The 22,035-nt window shown below is 45.4% G+C and overlaps 1 protein-coding gene across 1 annotated transcript in view; it reads right to left on the minus strand.

The window, feature by feature from the left end:
• LOC136645321 (guanine nucleotide exchange factor DBS-like) overlaps window positions 1–22,035 on the minus strand; it is a 74,093-nt gene that overhangs the window by 50,926 nt on the left and 1,132 nt on the right. Inside the window, exons 2-4 of the mRNA XM_066621555.1 lie at window positions 16,998–17,048; window positions 15,595–15,687; window positions 12,559–12,651 (exon numbers count right to left, since the gene is read on the minus strand). Coding sequence (XP_066477652.1) covers window positions 12,559–12,651; window positions 15,595–15,687; window positions 16,998–17,048 — 237 coding nt within the window. The remainder of the gene's footprint in view (window positions 1–12,558; window positions 12,652–15,594; window positions 15,688–16,997; window positions 17,049–22,035) is intronic.

Here is a 22,035-nt window from a genome sequence, read left to right on the forward strand (position 1 = left end):
CAAGTGCAGTCTGTCCCTGGTCTGTCTCCTTGGCTATGGGCCTTCCTTCTTTGCCTCTTTGCCTCAGACTGTTGGCCAAGTGTCTCATCAAACTGGGAAAGGCCATGCTGCACAGCCTGCCTCCAAGCGGGCCGCTCAGAGGCCAGGGTTTCCCATCTGTTGAGGTCCACTCCTAAGGCCTTCAGATCCCTCTTGCCGATGTCCTTGTATCGCAGCTGTGGTCTACCTGTAGGGCGCTTTCCCTGCACAAGTTCTCCATAGAGGATCCATAGAGGATCCTTTGGGATCCGGCCATCATCCATTCTCACAACATGACCAAGCCAATGCAGGCGTCTCTGTTTCAGCAGTTCATACATGCTAGGGATTCCAGTGTTGTTTGGAACTTTGTCCTGCCAGGTGATGCTGAGGATGTGTTGGAGGCAGCGCATGTGGAAAGCATTCAGCTTCCTCTCCTGTTGGGTGCGAAGAGTCCATGACTCGCTGCAGTACAGAAGTGTACTCAGGACGCAAGCTCTGTAGACCTAGACCTTGGTATGTTCCGTCAGCTTCTTGTTGGACCAAACTCTCTTTGTGAGTCTGGAAAACGTGGTGGCTGCTTTACCGATGCGTTTGTTTAGCTCGGTATCAAGAGAAAGAGTGTTGGAGACAGTTGAGCCAAGGTACACAAAGTCATGGACAACCTCCAGTTCATGTGCAGAGATTGTAATGCAGGGAGGTGAGTCCACATCCTGAACCATGACCTGTGTTTTCTTCAGGCTGACCATCAGTCCAAAGTCTTGTCAGGCCTTGCTAAAACGATTCATGAGCTGCTGGAGATCTTTGGCAGAGTGGGCGGTGACAGCTGCATCGTCAGCAAAGAGGAAGTCACACAGACATTTCAGCTGGACTTTGGACTTTCTTGAAGGGCGACCATGTCCATCTGCAGTCTGCTCAGGTCCATGTCGATGGCAGCTGTTTTGCGTGCGTCGTCTATTTCTTGCAGGTTGTCAGAGAAGCCAGGTGTCATTGTCTTTACGTTCCAGGTGCCCAGCTTTAGGGCAGGAGTTTTCTGTTTTCTGTTGCATGGTGCAGAGTTGTCGATCCGCTTGTCAGTTTTCACCCTAAGCCCCATGCACCCCATGAGGTTAACGGACTGTGGTGAGGCAGCACCTTACTAGCTAGGGACTGCCCAGCTTAAGGCAGTCAGTAGCTGCCCAGTGAGATGCAATGATCTCTCCTACCGTCACTGTATAATTTAGAAATCATAGTGAATCATATAGAAGGCTGCTTTTCATTATTCTATCACCTCTTCTAAGACACTGTAAATGTTTGTCTCTTGCTTATGGCTTTGATATGCATTGGCTGGAGCATAATTAAGAATTTAAAATACAAAAACAAAGATTCAAGAGATGCGCTTGATCCTAGAACATGACCCAAGAATCTTCCTATTCAAAAGCAATGTACATCTGAACTGAGCCATGACTAGGGTGGAGCCTGAGGGGCACATAATGGAGGGGTGCTCCATTTTGCGGGGGTGCATGCCCGCCCCCAGGTTCCACCCTATTTACAGAGGATCCAACTTCGTACACCTCATTGTTCTTTCCGAAGGAAGTACACCCAGTTCCTTCTACTCCCAGAAGTGACTGCCTTGCACCGCTCAGTCACTTCTGTGCTCTCCCCAGAGGAGGAGTGCTGGTGGCTTCATGCATCCTGTTCCTTCACTTCTGGAGTCTCCTAGCCTCCATGGAGAAGGAATGGAGCATAGAAAGCGGCCACGACAAGCACCCTCTCCTCCACCACAGTTGTCCCCTGCTATTTGTTCTCCAGCCTGGTTTTCAGATGCAGAGTCTGGAGCAGTGACATCATGTGAGGCCAAGACAAGTCTCTGCGCCTCCTTCCTTTTTTCCTACATGTGGTGATGGAGGGGCAGGCGACCAAACTTGCTGGCAATGAGCAGCAGGGGGATGAAGTGCATACAGAAGCTGAGCGTCTCAGAGCCCAGTCCTGTGCGTGTCTGCTCAGGTTAGCCCCATTACAGTCAATGGGGCTTACTCCCAGGACAGTGTGGCCTTAGAGCCCAATCCTAGGCATGTCTACTCAGAAGTAAGCCCCATTATAGTCAATGGGGCTTACTCTCAGGAAAGTGTGGACCCGTGATCCAGCAGGCTGGTTCTTCAAGGCCCCTACCCCTACTACGAAATGCAAATGAGTCCAAGTTGCCAGATTTGCAAAGAAATGAAATATCAACAGAAAGAGGTCAACAAGTCAATTTCGGGCAGGCTGTTAAAACTGAATGGAAACACTTCTGTTTCCAGCTGAAGGCATTCACCTGCTCACCTGTTTACTGAAACACCATAATTGCTTGTTGCCAGGAGAAAAGACAAAGACATTCATGTGTCATCTTTGGCCGGTTCAATAAATCCATTTCTCTTCAACTTGCTCACTGGTTGCTGTGGTATGAATCTATTGTAGCCCCCAGAATAACCCATAGTGGAGAGAGACCCCGCAATGCCCACTTCACTACAGAAGCACCAATTGCCTAAGGGGAAACAACAAATAATGTTTTTTACCCAACACTGTTGGAGCAAATAAGGTGAACCTTCTGTTAGGGCTTGTAGACGGTTATCCTACAATAACAGCATTTGGACTAGCTAAACATGTTATTTGATTACACGTACAAGGAGCAACTCGAGGGGGGTGACATGAAAGAAAGAAGTGCTGATAAAATCAGGGTTTTGTAAACTCAGGGCCAAACTGGTTGTGACAGAAGGGGCCCCTTGGATCTTCCTCAACCATGCATCACAAAAGATCACAAACTAGGGGTGCCCCTTGATCTGGTGCTCCTTTGTTACTGTTTCTCATGCACCTGCTCTCAAAGGACACTGAACCAGTTGGTACAGACTACTGCAGCCCATCTTTTTGTTAGGACAGATCACTGGGAACACACGCAGAGCGTCACTAGACGCCAGCATATCTTACAGAAGGCTGCTTGTGTTTTCTTTTTCTAGTTAATTGCCCATAACCTTTGTTGAATTATCTGTTCTATCAGACAGATTTAGTTCTATCTGTTCTATCAAACAGATCGATTTGTTTCATTACATTCTGCATGAAATTACGTTTCCAATGATATATAATGATGGTATTATTAATAAATTCAATTTTCCAAAAAGTGCCCAACATTTTGGCCACTAGTGGTGTCATCTCCCCAGAGGGTGTCACCCAGTGCGGTCCACACCTCCCACATCCCCTAGTGACACCACTGCTGCAGAGGCAGGCTTGTTTCAATTTCCTGAGGCCAGATCTCCAATCACCAATAGGTTTGGACATATTAAAGTCTGAAATCTGTGTTAAACTTTTTCTCTTGTTATCCGATTTTCAGAGCAGATTGGCAAAGCCCCTATATTTCTGCAAATCTTTGTTTTAATTTGATGCCTCATTGATTTATGCCCAATAATACTAAGTGCCTTTTCATATTATCCATAGTTAGCTTTGATCTCATAATGGGACAATATATTGCATAATATTTAAATATATTTTTGAAGTGTTGATTCAAAATTGTTGCCTGGAACAAACAACAATCCCTTCTACATAGTCGAGAAATTTGAATCTGTTTCAGTTGCATGCAGACCTTTTGTATCATTATTGAACTCTGCAGACTACCTTGACTGCATTGATAGAAAGGCAGTATATAAAGTCCAATATAAAGGCAAATATCAAACCTCCACATGCCCCAGTGCAATGACAACCCTGCCGGCATAGAAGTCTGCCTGCTGACTGAGAGCCCAATCCTAAGGTACAGTGGCACATTTGTACCTCCAGTGCTGGGTGCCACAAAGGTGCCATAAAGCATGTTTGCAGCTCCCACAAGGAGGGAGTGCTGGCGCTTGGGCAGCACCAGTCAGTGCTGGGTCTCAGCACCAGGAGGATACCCATGACGAGCTGCCAGTGGTAAGTAGCACCTCCAGGCAGCAGTGCAGCTTTAGGGGGCAGGGAGAAGTGTTCCAAGGCAGGGGAGGGGAAGGACAGGCTCAGGAAGGGGTGGGATCCTATGCCACACTTTGGGCTACAAACAGTGGCATCGCTAGGGGGATGCGGGGGCTGCGGGCTGCACTGGGTGACACGCCCGGGGGGTGACACGCTAAAATCGCGGCATTAGGAGCTATCCCATCATGCCATACACCTTTGGATGCTGAATGTCCAGCGAATGCAGTGCAAAAAACCAAACTGAAATCGCTCCTTTCGTTCAAAAGTTATAGCCAAAAAACCGGAAAGAAAAAAAGCATGGAGCCCTATGGAAAGTGAAAGTGAGCCTATGCGTTTACTCACGAGTAGTTGTACTTGCCATAGTCCGTCGGAAAGGGCAGGCTGAGAGGACTCCAACAAGGTCAGAATGTTCCTCATCCAATGAATGCAGCCCCCAAAACACCTGAGAAGGAGGTTCCTCCCTCCCTCCCTCCCAGCTGCAGTCTATGGAGCTCTAGGGAAAGCAAACAACCACATGGTCGCGTTTACTCGTGAGTAGGTAGACGTGCCTTGGCTTGTAGTCAGGCCAGGCAAAGGGGAATGTGAGGCCACCAGAAGGGTCCCGATCCGAAGGAGCTGGAGTGCAACAAATGCTCCAGAAGGCAGCCTCCCCCCCCCCCCCACTAAAAAGGGTGAAAAAGAGGCTTGAACTGGTAAGGGGAAAGTTTTCTATTTTGCACTTGCAAAGCCAGGTGGGTCTTTGTATTGATGTGCTTGAAATAAAAGAACTTTAAACTGGGCACTGGGGAGGGCTGGAAATTTCACTGATTCTTCTTTTTGGGGGGGGGGGTTATTGCAGGCAAACTACAGAGTAAGCTCCACTGTCCACTATGGGACTTACTTCAGAGTAGACATGCATAGGCTTGGGCTCACAGGCTGCAATCCTACCCACACTTTCCTGAGAGTAAGCCCCATTGACCACTTGATTCACTTGGTGGAACAGGACTGGCTCCCCCTTATTTAATTATTTCTTTTATTTTAATTTAATTATTTATTTTAATTTGCTTGATGATGTCACTTCTGGCCATGACATCACTTCCAATGGGTCCTGGACAGACTTTCATTCTAAAAAGTGGGTCCCAGTGCTAAAAGTTTGAGAACTGCTGCAATAAGGTGTTAGTAAGTTGACACGGGGGGTGTGAGTGAGACTCTACAAGTTTTCAAAATTACTAAAATCAGAGTTTGGAGGAATAATCCCATCATGTTATATATCAATCAATGCGTAATTTCATGCAGAATGCAATGAAACAAACCACATTGAAATATCTGTGTTCTAACAAAAGGTACAGCCAAAAAACCAGTGGGGGTGGGGTGATGGTACATCACCCTGCCCACCACCTGGGGCGTTGCCCCATCCACTGCATGGGGTGACGCGCAGACCTCCCGCACCGGGTGAATCCTAGTGATGCCACTGGCTACAAAGCGTGACATGGGGCTTCTCAAGTCTGCTGACCTCCCTGGATGCAGCAGTAGCCATTTTGGTGCTGCTGCACCCGGCAGCACCAGGGAGCTTAGGACTGGACTGCCATAAGAACATAAGAACAGCCCCACTGGATCAGGCCATAGGCCCATCTAGTCCAGCTTCCTGTATCTCACAGCGGCCCACCAAGTGCCCCAGCGAGCACACCAGATAACAAGAGACCTGCAAGGCATTCTGGAAATTGTAGTTAAGAACATAAGAACAGCCCCACTGGATCAGGCCATAGGCCCATCTAGTCCAGCTTCCTGTATCTCACAGCGGCCCACCAAGTGCCCCAGCGAGCACACCAGATAACAAGAGACCTGCAAGGCATTCTGGAAATTGTAGTTAAGAACATAAGAACAGCCCCACTGGATCAGGCCATAGGCCCATCTAGTCCAGCTTCCTGTATCTCACAGCGGCCCACCAAGTGCCCCAGGGAGCACACCAGATAACAAGAGACCTGCAAGGCATTCTGGGAATTGTAGTTAAGAACATAAGAACAGCCCCACTGGATCAGGCCATAGGCCCATCTCGTCCAGCTTCCTGTATCTCACAGCGGCCCACCAAGTGCCCCAGGGAGCACACCTGATAACAAGAGACCTGCAAGGCATTCTGGGAATTGTAGTTAAGAACATAAGAACAGCCCCACTGGATCAGGCCATAGGCCCATCTAGTCCAGCTTCCTGTATCTCACAGCGGCCCACCAAGTGCCCCAGGGAGCACACCAGATAACAAGAGACCTGCAAGGCATTCTGGGAATTGTAGTTAAGAACATAAGAACAGCCCCACTGGATCAGGCCATAGGCCCATCTAGTCCAGCTTCCTGTATCTCACAGCGGCCCACCAAGTGCCCCAGGGAGCACACCTGATAACAAGAGACCTGCAAGGCATTCTGGGAATTGTAGTTAAGAACATAAGAACAGCCCCACTGGATCAGGCCATAGGCCCATCTAGTCCAGCTTCCTGTATCTCACAGCGGCCCACCAAGTTCCCCAGGGAGCACACCTGATAACAAGAGACCTCATCCTGGTGCCCTCCCTTGCATCTGGGCACTCCCTTGCATCTGCCCCACACCATGGCTGCTAGCACAATGCTGAAAAAAATGCCACACCAATGTAGCTTGGATGCCAGCACACCTTTACCAATAGGGAGGACAAAATGGGGAGGATATCAGGGCATAAAGTGGAAGGGATGACGGTGCGACGAGGAGGGGACCATGTAGCCATATCCTAAGTGTCCCACAGACATGCCCTCAATGCCAGAAAACTGTGTTGACAGAGCTGGCATAGGAAGAACTAACCCCATAGGGAACAGGGGGGAAGGGAAAACCTCCAGAACATCTCATCTCCCACTACTCCCCTGTGCCTCCCACTTTCCTACAAAGGAACATAGGATACAGGTTACCTTTGACAGCCAACCACAGCACATTGACTCCAGTATATAAATGCCTTCCAGGGAGACTACAGCTCAGATGAGAACATAAGAACAGCTCTGCTCGATCAGGCTATAGGCCCATCTATTCCAGCTTCCTGTAGCTCACAGCAACCCACTAAATGCCCCAGGGAGCACACAAGACAACAACAGACCTGCATCCTGGTGCCCTCCCTTGCATCTGGCATTCTGACATAGCCCATTTCTAAAATCAGGAGGTTGCACATACACATCATGGCTTGTAACCCATAATGGATATGTCTTCCAGAAATTTGTCCAATCCCCTTTTAAAGGCGTCTAGGCCAGATGCCATCACCACATCCTGTGGCAAGGAGTTCCACAGACCAACTACACACTGAGTAAACACACAGCACAGAGCTATTCCTCGCTGGTCCCTCAAAGGGTAATTTGGGTGATCGGAAACACAATGAAAGAGCAATTGGCACACAAAGTGAGCACTTGCACAATTTCTTGTCCCTCACTACATGTATGGCAAGTTAATGTGTTAACACTTGTCTTCTCAGAATTCTTACTGCAGGTATTCTGCTCCAAGAGAATTCCATAGATACCCACCAAACTGGAACCTCTACCTCACCACCCCAACAGAGGAACACTGCTTATTTATTCCTTTTTCAGGTGTACAAAACAACTAAACCTAATCAAAAGAAGTCAAGATATAAAACCTCAATGAACTGTTAAGAGAGAACATCATTACAAATTGCGCCATCTTTAATAAACAGGAAAAGATACTTGTGTGGGATGGGTAGGAAGAATATTTTCTTATCGCAACTAAGCATGCAAGTCAATCTAGGGTTGCAGTTACATGATATAGGGTGCAATCCTAACAACTTTCCAGCACTGACTTAGTCGAAATGCAGCCCCCAAGGTAAGGCAACAAACATGTCCTTAGCTTGAGGAGGCCCTCTTGACTACCTCCCCACTGCAGGATGCAGTGCACACCACATTGGCACAGCAGTGCTGGAAAGTTGGTTAGGATTGTGCCCATAGTGGACAAGGATTGGTTTCTCACAAATACAAGTCCCAAAAACTTTTGCTAAAAAATTATTAAAATATTAATATCCCACCTTTCAACTCCTAATGGATGGAATAACAATATGTTTTCAATACAGGATGGAAAGGAAATCACCCCCCCCCCCCCAAAAAAAAATTCAGTGCATATTCACTGGTTGATTTTTGGTAGACAAATGTCAGGAGGAGGAAGAATTAAGTGCACATGAACTGCTCCTCCTTTCAAACAGGCAGCTTTCCACAGCTGCTTTTCATTCAAAAAGCAAACAGTAATGGAGACAAGGTATATACATGTACCATCTGACTTCCAGGCTCAGGTATGGTGCAAAGATTTAGGCTGGCTCCAACCAAGTTTGTTAATGCAGAATGCACACAAAATACTATTTTATCAAAATACCAGTGATAAAATGGGAATCAAAATTGAGAGGCAGATGGAGATCAAGAACCAAAGGCTTCAGCGGGAGCAGTAAAGGACACAGAAATTCAGGAGTACATTCCCACAATACGAATGGCGTAACAGCCCTGGGGGAATCTGTAACAGCCCAGGGTCAGCAAGGACCAACCAGCAGGGGCAGTCTAAAATTGCAGAAATGAAATATCATGAAATAATGCAAAATTGGGCTTATAAAATGATAAAACTTGATATCCTGTTTGATTAACTAAATAACAATGAAATTTATCTATTCAAGTGACCGCAGAGCGTCTGTGAACCATTCTGAGTGCTTCTGACAGTATTTCTAAGCCCCAAACTCCACACACAGCTCTGCTGTCTTCTCCTAACCCTATGTCTGCTGACAGACACAGGCATTAAACACATATATACCACCTATATGGCAGTGATTGCACTTAAAATGCTTTAAAATTGATTAAAATGTTGATTTGGAATAAAAATACATAAAACCACTTTTAGCAGTTTTTGTGTGTTTTTTTTTGGTTGAGGATAACATTGAAATTCACGAAAAAATAAAACCATTTTAGACTGCCCCAACAAATCAGTTTTTAAAGGACGAGCTATCTTGTGACCAATTGCCACGGACAGAAAAGTGCCAGCATGGCGGTCCAGGGGAGCACTGGGTTCAGCCTATAGATGCCAAATATTCACATCCCATCACCTCAAAATACCAGTACTTCCTGCACAGTATGTATACTCTCCCCTCCCCATTCCTGCTCTGATGGTTCCCAAGTTGTTTCAAATCCATTCCAACATCCTGGTCCACCAAAAACTGATGTTTGCAGAACTGGTCTAACCTGACTACGTCCCAATAGCTTTACTGGTCCTGTTGGAAACATCTTACTAGTCTGGCATCTAATCCTACATTTGTTTACTGGTATTTTTAAAATCACCAGTAGATAGAAAACCCATAAAATTTAACATGGCTGTTAGTAAAGCTTGAAACCCAAGTTGCGTCCACATGTCATGATGTAGTGATGAGAGATTCAGACCTGCAAACCACTGGTGACCCGCAAACCACGCTTCAGGAATAACCCTTATTCTAACAGCTGTGAATCCATGTGGATGGGGAAGGAAAGTGATCATCACTCCTAAAACATGACAGTAATGTGAAACTGCCTCCAATAGGGAATTTCTCTTCTGTTTTGGGAGATGCCTTCCCACTCCTTCCCTCCTAACAGTGATACTGGGTGAATTCTCCCCAAAACACCACCCCGTCTGGGTCTGTGACGGTCTGTGACTAGATGCTGTGCCAGAACCACCTTTCAGAGCGCGTTACCATAGTCTTTCGAGACTGAAGGTTGCCAATACAATACAATACTGGGTCTGTGTATAGACAATGTTTTTTGTGCTGCTGGTTGCACAGTTTAATGCTATATTGGACACATGGAAGGAAGAATTCCAGAGTGGCAGCAACCTTAATCTGCTTTAATAGATTCAGAAAAAATAAAAACCATACCCACCAACATTACACAGATGGAAACAGAGCTATGCTTGTAACACTTAGGGCGCAATCCTAACCCCTTATGTCAGTGCTTTCCAGCAGTGCTTTCCAGCACTGACATAAGGGCAATGTAGCTCCGAGGTAAGGGAACAAACCTTCCCTTACTTTGAGGAGGCCTCCGTGAGTGACACCCAACTGCAGGATGCAGCACATGTCCCGCTGGCAGCACTATGCCAGTGTTGGAAAGCACTGACATAAGGGGTTAGGACTGCACCCTTTGTGGGCCAAGATTCCCACTGTTGGAGGAGCCAATAGGAAAAGGATAATTTTTGACTCCTCTGAACCCTGTAAAAGGAGAGGACTGGACTGAGAGGTTACACTCTTTGTTCCAGCACTTTCCAAGTTACCTGTACATTGTTGTCTGGCTCTTCCATAATCTAAGGAAACAAACCCCTTTATAAAAGATTGTGAGGATCCTGCAATACGGCATTAATGACAGCCGGGAGGTTATTCACAGGTACTTAAGCCAATGTGTGACAACCTCTAGGTAGGGCTGCATCAGTTGTTCTCAGTACCATCTTCTGGAGGAACAGTCCTTTAAAAACCCAAAGCTACCTAATTCCCCCCACCCCCGCATGCAGTACAGCAATGGAGCTGCAGCCTAGGGTGGGAAGGGCCTCAAGGGTCCCTCAGCATAAGGGAACTTTTGTTCCCTTGTCCTGGGGAAAGTCTCCACTTTCCTTATGAGTCTCCTTGAACCTGAGCCAGTGATATCCTTCAAGGAATAACTTATCCTTGAGACTTATCCTTATCCCGAGATCCAGGGTGGTGGAGTGGTTTGGGAGGTGGTCTTAGATCTGGAAGATCCAGGTTCAAATCCCCCCTCAGCCACGAAGCTTCCTGGGTGACCTTGGGCCAGTCACTTTCGCTCAGCCTCACCTACCTCACAGGGTTGTTGTGAGAACAAATGGAGGGGATCAGCTGTGTACACCACCCTGAGCTCTTTGGAGGAAGGGCAGTACAAAAATGTGGAAAATAAATAAATAATCCAGAAAGGTCCATGATGGATTCATGAATTTGCAATGGGGTTCAGGTAGCAGGGGTTACCGGAAAAGGTTTATAGATTTATGATATTTTACAGCGTTTAAGTGTACGGAAGGAAGAATATTTGTCCAGTGTCGTTGATGTATATATAATGTACTATCTAAGCCTCTGATGAAGACCATGGACTCAAAATGTGCCTGGCACAGATTTTAATTTCAGCTTTGACAGCAGCTTTGACAGAGGCAACTGTCCAATTGGATAACGTACAATCTATGTCAAAGTTATGTCTGATATATTTTATGCATCACTGTATAGCATTAGCATTTCCAAAGCGCAAAGTGCATCTTGTCTAAGTCAAAGATTTTTTTTATTGTTTTTTAATAAATTCTTAATTGCATTTTCTATCCAGATCTCATTTGTGTCCTGCATGTTTGTTGCTCAAGGAGCTGCTTTCCCTTTCTTTAACATACAATCAGAACAGGTTTATAACAAACAGAAATGAACTTCCTGGTTAAGTTCTTTATGGTGGATGATATGATCTCCAGCTTGGAATCTCTGAAGTCTGTGGCTCAAGCTGGAACCGGACGTGCAGCAGGCAAAACTGGTGCTCTATCTACAGACCAGGCAGCAAAGTGAGAAACCAGGCTCTTAGTGTACATACAAGGCCATTAACTCCTCAGGCTAGACTTGAACCCCTGATTCAAGTTCTGGATCCAGAACCCCCTGAAATCTGAGGTTGATCTGGAATGGGCCTTTTTTGGATGCCATCCCATCTTTTTCAAATTGGTGGAAAGGAGCGGGCATAGCTGTCACCATAGGCCTGACACACATTTATGACACTTCTCAGGACTTCAGCCTGAGGCTTAGGTTGCTACAAGCTCTATTGCTCTGTTGCACAGTCCCTTCTCCCTGCACTATGCCTGAGAAGGGAATGTGGGAGAGGAGAAAGGTAGTACAAGTTGGTGGCAACTCAGTCTGATCTAGACTAGTGTCAAGCTTTAATGAGCCAATCTGGGCCCGATTCAAATCAGGCTCCAATCTTTTATGTTTCGCCTTGGCACAGTCTGAATCAGGCCAGGGCAACTCTTGCATCACAATCTGTGAGTAGTTTGTGAATGTCATGCGCAATGTACCAATGCACCTGATTCACAGCGCAATCTGAATCTGCTAGTTTCTCAGCATTAGAATTTATGACACAGAAGTTAGGATCTAGAGGCCATTTTATCTACCGCACAGATAACCAGGGGAGGTTTCTTTATAAATCTAGATTAACATTCATGTTTCTGCTTGCCTACTTAGCAAAGACTTGATACAATGTCAAATGTAACTGGGATTCTAAACATTCTAAACATTGATTCTAAACATTGATTCTAAACATTGATTCTGGGATTCAAAACATTCTAAACTGCTGTGGTGTTGCTTGTTTAATTAAATCTATGCCTGTGGGTGCTGCCTGTAGGACGTGTGGGCAGGTATGAGTTAAAATCCTTGCTGTGTCATATTTTATCTTCTGTGTATGCTGAGGACAGTTGCTTTGAATATATGCAAAAGGTTTTCCTTCATCCTTGAAGAACAGGCACTGCATAGCTGGGGTGATGGGGCTGGATCTTCCAGCAAGCTTGAATATGGTACCTCTTCTTACACTAAACTAAGTCCAGCAAAACTCACTGGGGACCCACAAAAGGATTCAGTTACCTTTAAAAGCAACTGGTACTTGGTGATCCTCTGGACTGGCTTCAAAAGATAGGCATCTAGTGAGAGTTTATGGTCCAATTTCCGCTGACATTCCTGGAAAAGACAAAAGGGAAAGGGGGAAAAGAAAAGTTAATACTCTCCAAAATGACTACCACAGGAACACAAAGAACAGAATCAATATCATTTTTGAAGCTCAAAGGCTGGTTGCTTTCACAAGGCAAATATCCTTTCAGATCCACAAACAAAGGTAACCTCTGACAGTTTAGAAAGGGTGTTCCCTAATGCAATAATACAGTTCAAATATGTTCCTGGGCCTTTGAAGCAGAACTATAAATTTGATTTATTTCTACATTAGCCTCTCCTGCAATCTCGTCAATACTGGCTGCTCAGTCCGCTTTAGCACCATTCCTCACAGCAAATTAGTAACAAGTACACCTCAAGCCTCAGGCTAGCACCCCTATGGTGGGGAAACAGCGTTGGCAGCACCCAAGCCACAATATGTTCTTGCCAGGAAATAATAGCAGCTGTTTTCCCCCCTCTGAACACATCCATTGTTCTTGTGATTCCCATATGAAAATCTGCTGCCTGGACGTCACAGGCATCTATCGGGCATCACCAAAGGGATGCAGCTTTCTTCCTCACACACCTATAATTCGTTGTGATCTTTACAAGGTCAGGGCTGGTTCAGCAGTCCCTTGCTGTACTGCACAAGTGCAAGACTGACCATACTGCTCTTAGGAAAAAACCAGCAAGACACTCCCTCTGCCCACAATTTTGTTTATCAGCATCACACTAACAACGCATTCCTATCTTATGCTGGAACAGGCAGGCCAGGAGGCCTGCGCTGCATCCAGTACAAGATTGGGGCCAGAACTGACTCAGCCAGAGGTAACAGGACACTCTTCCCCTTACTCCCAGGTAAGCCACCGCAGCCCTACTGGGGCTCCTCGGACCTGTGCCACCTCAGGAGGTAACGCAAGTCCAAGGAGAACAGAGCGGCTCGGAGCTGCACCGCACTGCTCGGGGAGCGGGGTTAGGATCCAGCATAACTGCCGGGTCCCACCCCTGCCTCCTGCCCCCTGCCTACCCACCCCCTGGAACAACCTCCACTCACCCTCCCCCCGCCCCAGAACGCCTCCCTCCCACCTCCTTCCCGCCACCCCTAGACCCCTGTGACAGCCAAGTTCAGTCGGTGCAGCCTTCCCTCTCTGCGTCGGCACGGAGACTGAATGCAACCTCTGTGGGCCAGTACACTTCCTTGTGCCGGCCCAGCTGACACACAAGGAGGTGCAAATGTGCTTTACGGCACGATTGCGACCCTCCTGGACCTAATTGATAGTTAGGATTGCGCCCTAAATCACCTATATCAGCCTACCTAGTAAACTTTCAGTTTAAAATTAATAAAACTGATAACTTGGAAGAGAACTTGAAATAAAAACACGTAACACGGCTTTCTGCCCTTTTCATTTTTTTTCAAATCACAAAATCTGCAAAAAATAAAACCATTTTCAAACACCCCTACAAATGGGCATTGCCTGTGCATTCCACAGAATGAAGGGGTAGCAGGGACCTCAGGCTTCAGGCAATAGCTGAGCCTCCCCCACCCCATTCAACGCCCTCCGCTACTGATCTGCACTGGCTCGTGTAAGGGAAAAGAGAGGACAAACCAGTCATAGTACCTAGTGGTTAGCGACTTGCAACCGCTTCAGAAAAAACCTTGACCCTTTTAACTGCACAAGCTGGAAAAAACTGAGAAATGGAGGCTGCTGCTACCACCCCAAACTGGGATGCCAGACAGAAAACCTGGGGAAAACCTCCCTCTAGTAAGGTCGAGAACCTCAGCAGATCAAGGCTCCTTGCAAACCAAACATAATCTAATAGCACAAACCACATAAAGGTCTGTTCAGAAGCAAACTCCATTGAGTTCAATGGGACTTACTCCCAAGTAAGTGTGTTCAGAAACTGCAGCCCACGTCAGTTATCTGCATGATGAAACATGCTTCATCAATCAATAATTCCAAGGGGAAAAAATATCTCTCCCTATACACGATGCATTGTTTAAAATATTTATTGTTGCAACCATTATCATCATTATAGCAATCAAACAAAACAAAAGCAGATCAACGATGATTAAAATTAATCTCAGAGAATTGGGATGCATCTTGTGGCATCTTTACAAATTATGGCCCAGTCCTCTTGGGGCCTTTAACCTTCCTCCAGTACTTTGCAGCACAAGGTCCTCTACAGCTGTTGCAAACATCATCACACCATTCTGTGCAGCTGGGCCATTGCCACAAATGGCGAGTGGCCATGGCTGTGCGCCAGCAGCAGCCAACCAGCAACCCCAGGTGCTGATAAGTCAGTGCGAGGGGTGGGAGGAAGGCAGAACAAGGCAGTTAGGGGGAGGAACGGGGCAGAGACCAGGGAGCCGAGGAGGGCAGATTGAGGCTGGGAAGGAGGCGGTATCAGTGGCAGCAATGCCACCAATATCCTACCCCCCTTCCCAGCCTCAGTCTGCCTTTCTAGGGCCATTTGGACTTATGCCAGCAAAATGGCTGGCTCAGTTCCTTCCCAAGATGTATTGCACTGTATTGCACTCTTATTTCCTTCCCAAGATGTATTGCACCGTTCATTTTAGGTTGGGGGGGGGAGGAGACAAGAGGGCAGCTTTCTGGGGTGGGGGGAGGGCAGGCGGAGGGTGCTCCCAGGGCGGGCAGGGGGAAGTGGGAGGCAGGGCTGGGATCTGGCTGTTCTGCCGGATCCAAAACAGCGTAGAGCGGCTTCAAGCCGCTCCGCTCTCCTTGGACTTGGCACAAGTTTGAGGAGACCCATAGGGTTGCAGTGGCTTACCTGGAGGTAAGGGGAAGAGTTTCCCCTTGCCTCTGGCTGAGCCACTTTGGGCACCTATCCTACACTGGATCCAGCACAAACCTCTTGGCTTGCCTGTTCCACTACAAGATAGGATTGCACCTTTAATGAATCTTGGGCAGGAGAAGCTCTTGGATAGCTTGACTGCTGGGCCCAACTAATTCCTACCTGAAAGAAGAGACTGTCTCCACACTGTCTCCACAGAGCTTCTGACCTTGGCTTGTTTTGACAGTATTTTTCATATATTTGGAGATCTTCCTTCTACAACAAAAAAAAGAAATACAAAAAAAAAAAAGAAATTAAAAAAATACAGGTTTAAGAAGACAAAATATCCAAATGAATATCATCATCTTCCTTCTAACCATGGCTAACAAACCAGGAGTCAGCCTTAAGATGCTGTACTTCCTCCCCAAAGCCCCTTCCTTCCCCGAATCAAATTCCCACTTTCCAAATTGCAGTTAAGTAGTCTGGTGTTAACCATGGTTGGTGTTAACCAGGTTTCCCTTAAATAAGGGCATGAACCTCATTTTACACCACAGTTTCAGATGCTAGTTGAAGGGATATTCTGGTTAGACGTAATCATGGTTAATTTCTACACCTTACCAATGACTTCACTGCAGTTAAGTGGGAAAGAGAGAATTTGGTCCAGGAAATGAAAAAAAGGCAGCCTATGAAAAGGTAGCAGTAGTAGGAAGTACATACCTTATGTCAAACTATTTTGACAGCTGAAAGTCCCGCCCCTTTTTACCAGAAATCCCGCCCCCTAAGGGGTTCAAGTGACCCCTCAAACAACTTTCCCTAAGACCGTCGACCACTAGGGAGGGGTTTTGTAGCACCCCGACATTTGGTTTGGTGGGAAAAGGAGCCCCCCAAAAAGTGTTGGAAAGGGGTTCATGTGACCCCTCAAACAACTTCTCCCATTACCACCGACCACTAGAGAGGGGTTTTGTAGCACCTCGACATTTGGTTTGGTGGGAAAAGGAGCCCCCCAAAAAGTGTTGGAAAGGGGTTCATGTGACCCCTCAAACAACTTTCCCCATTACCACCGACCACTAGGGAAGGGTTTTGTAGCACCCCGACATTTGGTTTGGTGGGAAAAGGAGCCCCCCAATGAAGTGTGGGAAAGGGGTTCATGTGACCCCTCAAACAACTTGGCCCATTACCACCGACCACTAGGGAAGGGTTTTGTAGCACCCTGACATTTGGTTTGGTGGGAAAAGGAGCCCCCCAATAAAGTGTTGGAAAGGGGTTCATGTGACCCCTCAAACAACACGGCCCATTACCGCCGACCACTAGGGAAGGGTTTTGTAGCACCCTGACATTTGGTTTGGTGGGAAAAGGAGCCCCCCAATAAAGTGTTGGAAAGGGGTTCATGTGACCCCTCAAACAGCTCGTCCCATCACTGTTGACTAATAGGAATGGAATTTGTAGTTCTCGGACCACCGCAGGGACCAATAGGGAATGGGAACAGGCCTGGGCATGCCCTCTGTATTTTAAGGCCCTGGCCTTCAGGGGGAGGGAGAAAGCCGATCAGCCTGATGCAGCCATGTCCTCCCCTCTGAAAAGCTCACCCGCTTTGCCTTCTGGGACCGAGACTCCCCAGTTGGAGTGCGAATCCCCTGCTAGGGAATTGACCAAGATGGAGAGCCCTGAAGAAGAGAAGGAGAACGTGCTGCCTTCTGAGGGGGGGGGAGACCCCGGTCAGACCCGCGGATTCTCAAAACTACGTTCGCAAGCTGTTCAAGATGGAGAGCTGCGATGAGCCGGAGACCCCAGACAGACCCACTGATTCTCAAAGCCTACCGCAGGCACCTATGAAGAAGAAGCAAAAATGTAGGCGTTATGAGGAGGAGGAGGAGGAGGAGGAGGAGGATGACGTGTTACCGTTTCCATCTTTGAACCTGGTTTACCAATTTGCAATGGAAGAACCACCTGTACCTAGAGAACCTGAAGGAGAGGTAAATTATTGTGCTTGAGTGCATACGTGAGTGTGTTGCCTGAAATGTAAAAATCAAAAAAATACTTATTTGTGTTTTTTTTTCCTGTAGGCTATTCCAAAGAAGGACGCTTTCAAAACATTACGAAACCTATGTCTGAAAGTAAACCACAGAATGTGGAACACCTTCTAAATGTCATCAATTGCCATGACCCAACTGAAATCTAACCATAAAGGTGCTCTCATGATTACATCATCTGAAGTTCAAAGCAGCATTAAGTATAACTGGAAAATGGGTGTATAATATTCTGTTAAAATACTAAATGGCAAGGTGTTGTAAAGTAATAGCAGCAGCTAATAAATAATGTGTCCCCATCCAACATATTAAACTGTCTTATACTCAGTCAGACCATTAGTCCAGTATTGTCCACTGTGGCTTGCTTTGGCTTTCTAGGGTTTCAGTCCTCAGGGTTCTCAGTCCTGACTGGTATGGACAGGGATGAACCTTGTACTGTACTGCTGAGCTGTGGCCCCTCCTCCCATCATCACAACACTTCAGATTTATCCAGGCAAATGAAATAATTGCAATGTATGTTGATCAGGTTTACCTGAATATTTTATTATTACTTGTAAGGGGCAGATATTGTGGTAGTCTCAACCTTATAAATATTATTTTAGTATGCATGATGTTTTCTTCAGCTTTGAAACTAATGGAAATTGTGGCAGTAGTTACAGGTTAGAATTTGACCCCCAGGTGGGAAAAAATAATGTTCTAAAGCAAGGGTGGCCAACCTGCAGCACAAATGCTACTAGTGGCACACTGACTCTTTCTGATTGGCATGCATGAAGTTGCCATATATTTTTGAAAAACTTTTAAATGATAACAAAGAATTATTACAAAAAATAGCAAAGAAAGAAAACTGCAGTTTACAGTTTGCTTGCTTTCTTTGCTACTTCTTACACAACAAACCTTCAAGTTTCTAATGCTGCAGTGTGCACACTAAGGGTGGCCACACCTACTGTGCTTGACTTGCTTTGACTGAAAAACAGGCAGTAAGGTAAGAAAAGAATTTTGAATAGGAGAGAAAGTCAATAGGGCAAATGCTAGAGAGCTGCATTTCACTAACAGGCATGTCACTTGCTTACCCAAGAAGTCTTGGGGTGGGCTGTGGAAGGCAGCAGGGGACAAGCGGGACAGCGCAGAGATGACCAATGAGATCAGCAAAGGCCAGATGGCCCAGCTGTGTGGAGATACTATCTTTGAGAAAATCAGTCACAAAGAGGTCCTGGCTAAGTTATCATCTTTGATAACAAGAAAGTAAGCAAGCAGAGGGGGGCTGGGCTGTGCAGAAGGGGAGTGAATACATGTTATATAGACTTTGGAATGGGTTCCACAAGGCCAGACTAAAGGTCCATGCAAGCTGTCTTTCTGGCCTCATCAGCAGTCAGCCAGGTGTCTTTGGAAAGCCCCAAATAAGCAACAGCATTCTCATGTTTTTTGCTCCGTACCATCTGGTACTTGGAGACATACTGCTCTTGAACTTGGAGGCTCTATTTAGCTAGCTTGATAATCACTAAAAAAAGACATTAAAGTGGAGTGACATGTTCAAGATTTTCTACATAAAAAGTGGCACATCTTGTGCTGCGGGTTGGCCACCCTGTACTTAAGATTACAGTGTGGAAAGCAATCCCAAACTGACTTGAACTAAGTATTTGCTGAAGTTCACCTGTGGCTCACTATTCTCTTTGTATCTCTCCGTATCTAATGAGAGCATAAATATGAAACAAAGCAATAACTTCCCCTCGCCTGAACTTGTCTCCCATGCCATGACACACATGTTGATTACATGTGATTTGACTGTGCCTTCTGACAAATTAATAGCAGGGCTTCATATTACAAAATGTGACACAGATTCGGATGCAACACAGAAGCCCATAAATAGAACACACAATGTTAAAACATGGTTATATGCTTGATTAGATGCAAACCTTGGACTCAGAGGCTCCCTCTTCCCTTCTGCTTGGCTAGCAGGGAGGTTTAAAGCTTCTGATTTGATATAGAAACATGATCAGACATGATTATTTATTCATCTACATGATTAAATATTTGTGGTTATCTTCTAGTTTATGTTCATATCAATATTTGTATAAACAAATACTGATGTATATAAAGCTGACACTAGAATGGCTGGGAACTTGTTTTGTTCCTCTAATACAGTGATTTTCATCCTTTTTCATCTCATGGCTTTAAAATTGTCAAGCCACACCCATCAGATTTTTGACCATTTAGAAGGTACACCATGTTACCAGAGGGGGGCTCACATCCCCCATTGGCCCTACTAATAAATGACCTTCCCACAAATTTCTGTGGCACACCTGTGGACCACTCGCAGCACACCAATGTGCCATGGCATAGTGGTTGAAAATGGCTGCTCTAATATTAATATACTAAAAGTAATATATTTACTATATAATAATAAATAATATTGTGGAAATATTTGTTCCAGTATATTATTTGTTGACATTTAATTCATAAAATAGGCAACGGAGTCCATGTACCTTTATTTGTTTGATTTCATACCGGATCATTTTGTGAGTGTCAAGTGGATCATCACTTGCTGGAACCACCTTTTCACTTGAAATTTTTTGCTCTAATCACTGTAAGAAAATGAAAAAGAAATGTTAATGGCAACAAAACGGATGTTTTCTTATTCCCTTGCTTTTTATTTAGTGTTATACAATACTAGGATTATAAAGTACAGCTACTGTGCTAACATATTCAGTACTATTTATGTTTTTCCCCCAAAGCAAATAACAGAATCTTCAACACCAGAGTTTGAATGGATTGCTTATCTGAATTTCTTCACGTTTCTGGAAATGCAGTCTTCTCTCAGCCAGACACAGGTCAACAACTGGGGGTTAATCCTGAAGGATTGCATTCCAATAACTTGGAAATTTTTCAAACTTTTTGACATGTGAAACAGAATTTGGGGTCTGTTTTTTACGTGACTTCTTTTAAGATTTATGGTGTGAAAATAAAAACATACTAACTTACTAACATTTTTGTTTATTGTATGGGCCTGGGAAGAAAAAACTAATTGGAATGTCCAGAAGTGAGGAGTACAGAGATTTTTCCTATAAAAGGGGACACCTTATTGTGTGTGTCAGAACATCTTCCAAAAAAAAGAAGAAGGGTGCAGTTCTTTTTGGTAAGCATATTGCTCTCTCTCCTTTGCCTTGAAATTTGTATGTGTTGGGGTGTGTATGTGAATCTGATAGAATTAAATATTGCTTCTCTCTATCTATCTGTATGTCAGAATCTTTTATGTCTGTATGTCTTTTATGTCAGAATCTGTATGTCAGACTGCTTTTATTCAAGGTTTGTATTTTCCACTCTGCATGTGCTCTGGGGCATTCTTGGTCTGAGAAAATCTTACACCTATATCACTGGCTGCACAATTTTGTATGATTGTACTATGCCAGCCAGCATGTCTGTGTGTGACTCTGTGAAACTTGCCTCTGTGTGTGTGTGTGTGTGTGTGTGTCAGAGGCCTAATAGGCTGTCTTTAATTCAGGGTCTGTTTTGTTCACTCTGCATGTGCTCTGGAGCATTCATGGTCTGAGTAAAACTTCCATATGATGGCTTATTCAGGAAATATGCTTTTTCATGTGTTCTGTGTTCCTGTGTGAATCTGTTAGAAATAAAAAAATGCTGCCTTTATCCATGACGGGGAGATGGTCAGGCTGCACAGTTTTTTTTGGAATGTTCCTTTTCACCTGTATGACTTGAATTTTGATCATTATCCAGCTAGGACAATGGCTGTGTGTGTGTATGTGTGTGTGTGTGTGGGTGGGGTGGGGCTGTCAGCAGAGGCCTCTCTTATTCAATGTGGGCCTGTGGGCCTTTACACTTTACAAGTGGCCAGTACACTCAAGCATATCTCTGCCTGCTTATTGTCTGGACTTGATCTGTAAAGTGGGAAAAATATTGACCTACCTGGAAGGGTTGTTAGGGGGATGCCACAAAGATTTTTAGTAACGCTGCAGATGATAGCAGCTAGTAGGTAACTTCAAATGAGTTGACAAAAAACATCTCAACAACCAATCAACCCGATGATGGCAACACACTTCTCAGAAAGCTATGTGGATCAGATCTCTGATGGTTTGGTCTTAAGTGTGGTCTAATTTGTGGGTGAGCAAATGTGTTCAGTGCTAAGGGCTATATTAGGCATATTAACATGAACTGAAGAATTGCAAATAGTGTCCGTATTTGAGACACAAAATTCATTGAAAGGATCTGAGAAAAGAGGTAGCTTCATATTACACTGAACTTTGGTTTTTACTGTAATGTTGGCATGACAGGCTGTTGTTTCCTTCTACAGGGATACTGACTGGCCGCTGTGTTAATTACAGTGCCACTTCCCAGACCTGTGAGATCCAGGGTTGGTGCCCTGCAGAGATGGACTCTGTACCTGTGTAAGTGGTTGGAGAGCCCAATCCCTGATTCGTTCAAAGTAAGATACTATTGCTCACACTGTATACCTTCAAACAGAGTTGGAAAAGTGGTCAGTGGAATCATACTGTCCCATTCACCCACAGAGTTTTTTGTTTGTGGGCAAATATTCCTTGAAGCTGAGAATTCTCTTGTGTGGGTGGCCTACATTATTATATTA

The sequence above is a fragment of the Tiliqua scincoides genome, chromosome 3 (genome assembly GCF_035046505.1).
Source record: "Tiliqua scincoides isolate rTilSci1 chromosome 3, rTilSci1.hap2, whole genome shotgun sequence".
Lineage (NCBI taxonomy): Eukaryota > Metazoa > Chordata > Lepidosauria > Squamata > Scincidae > Tiliqua > Tiliqua scincoides.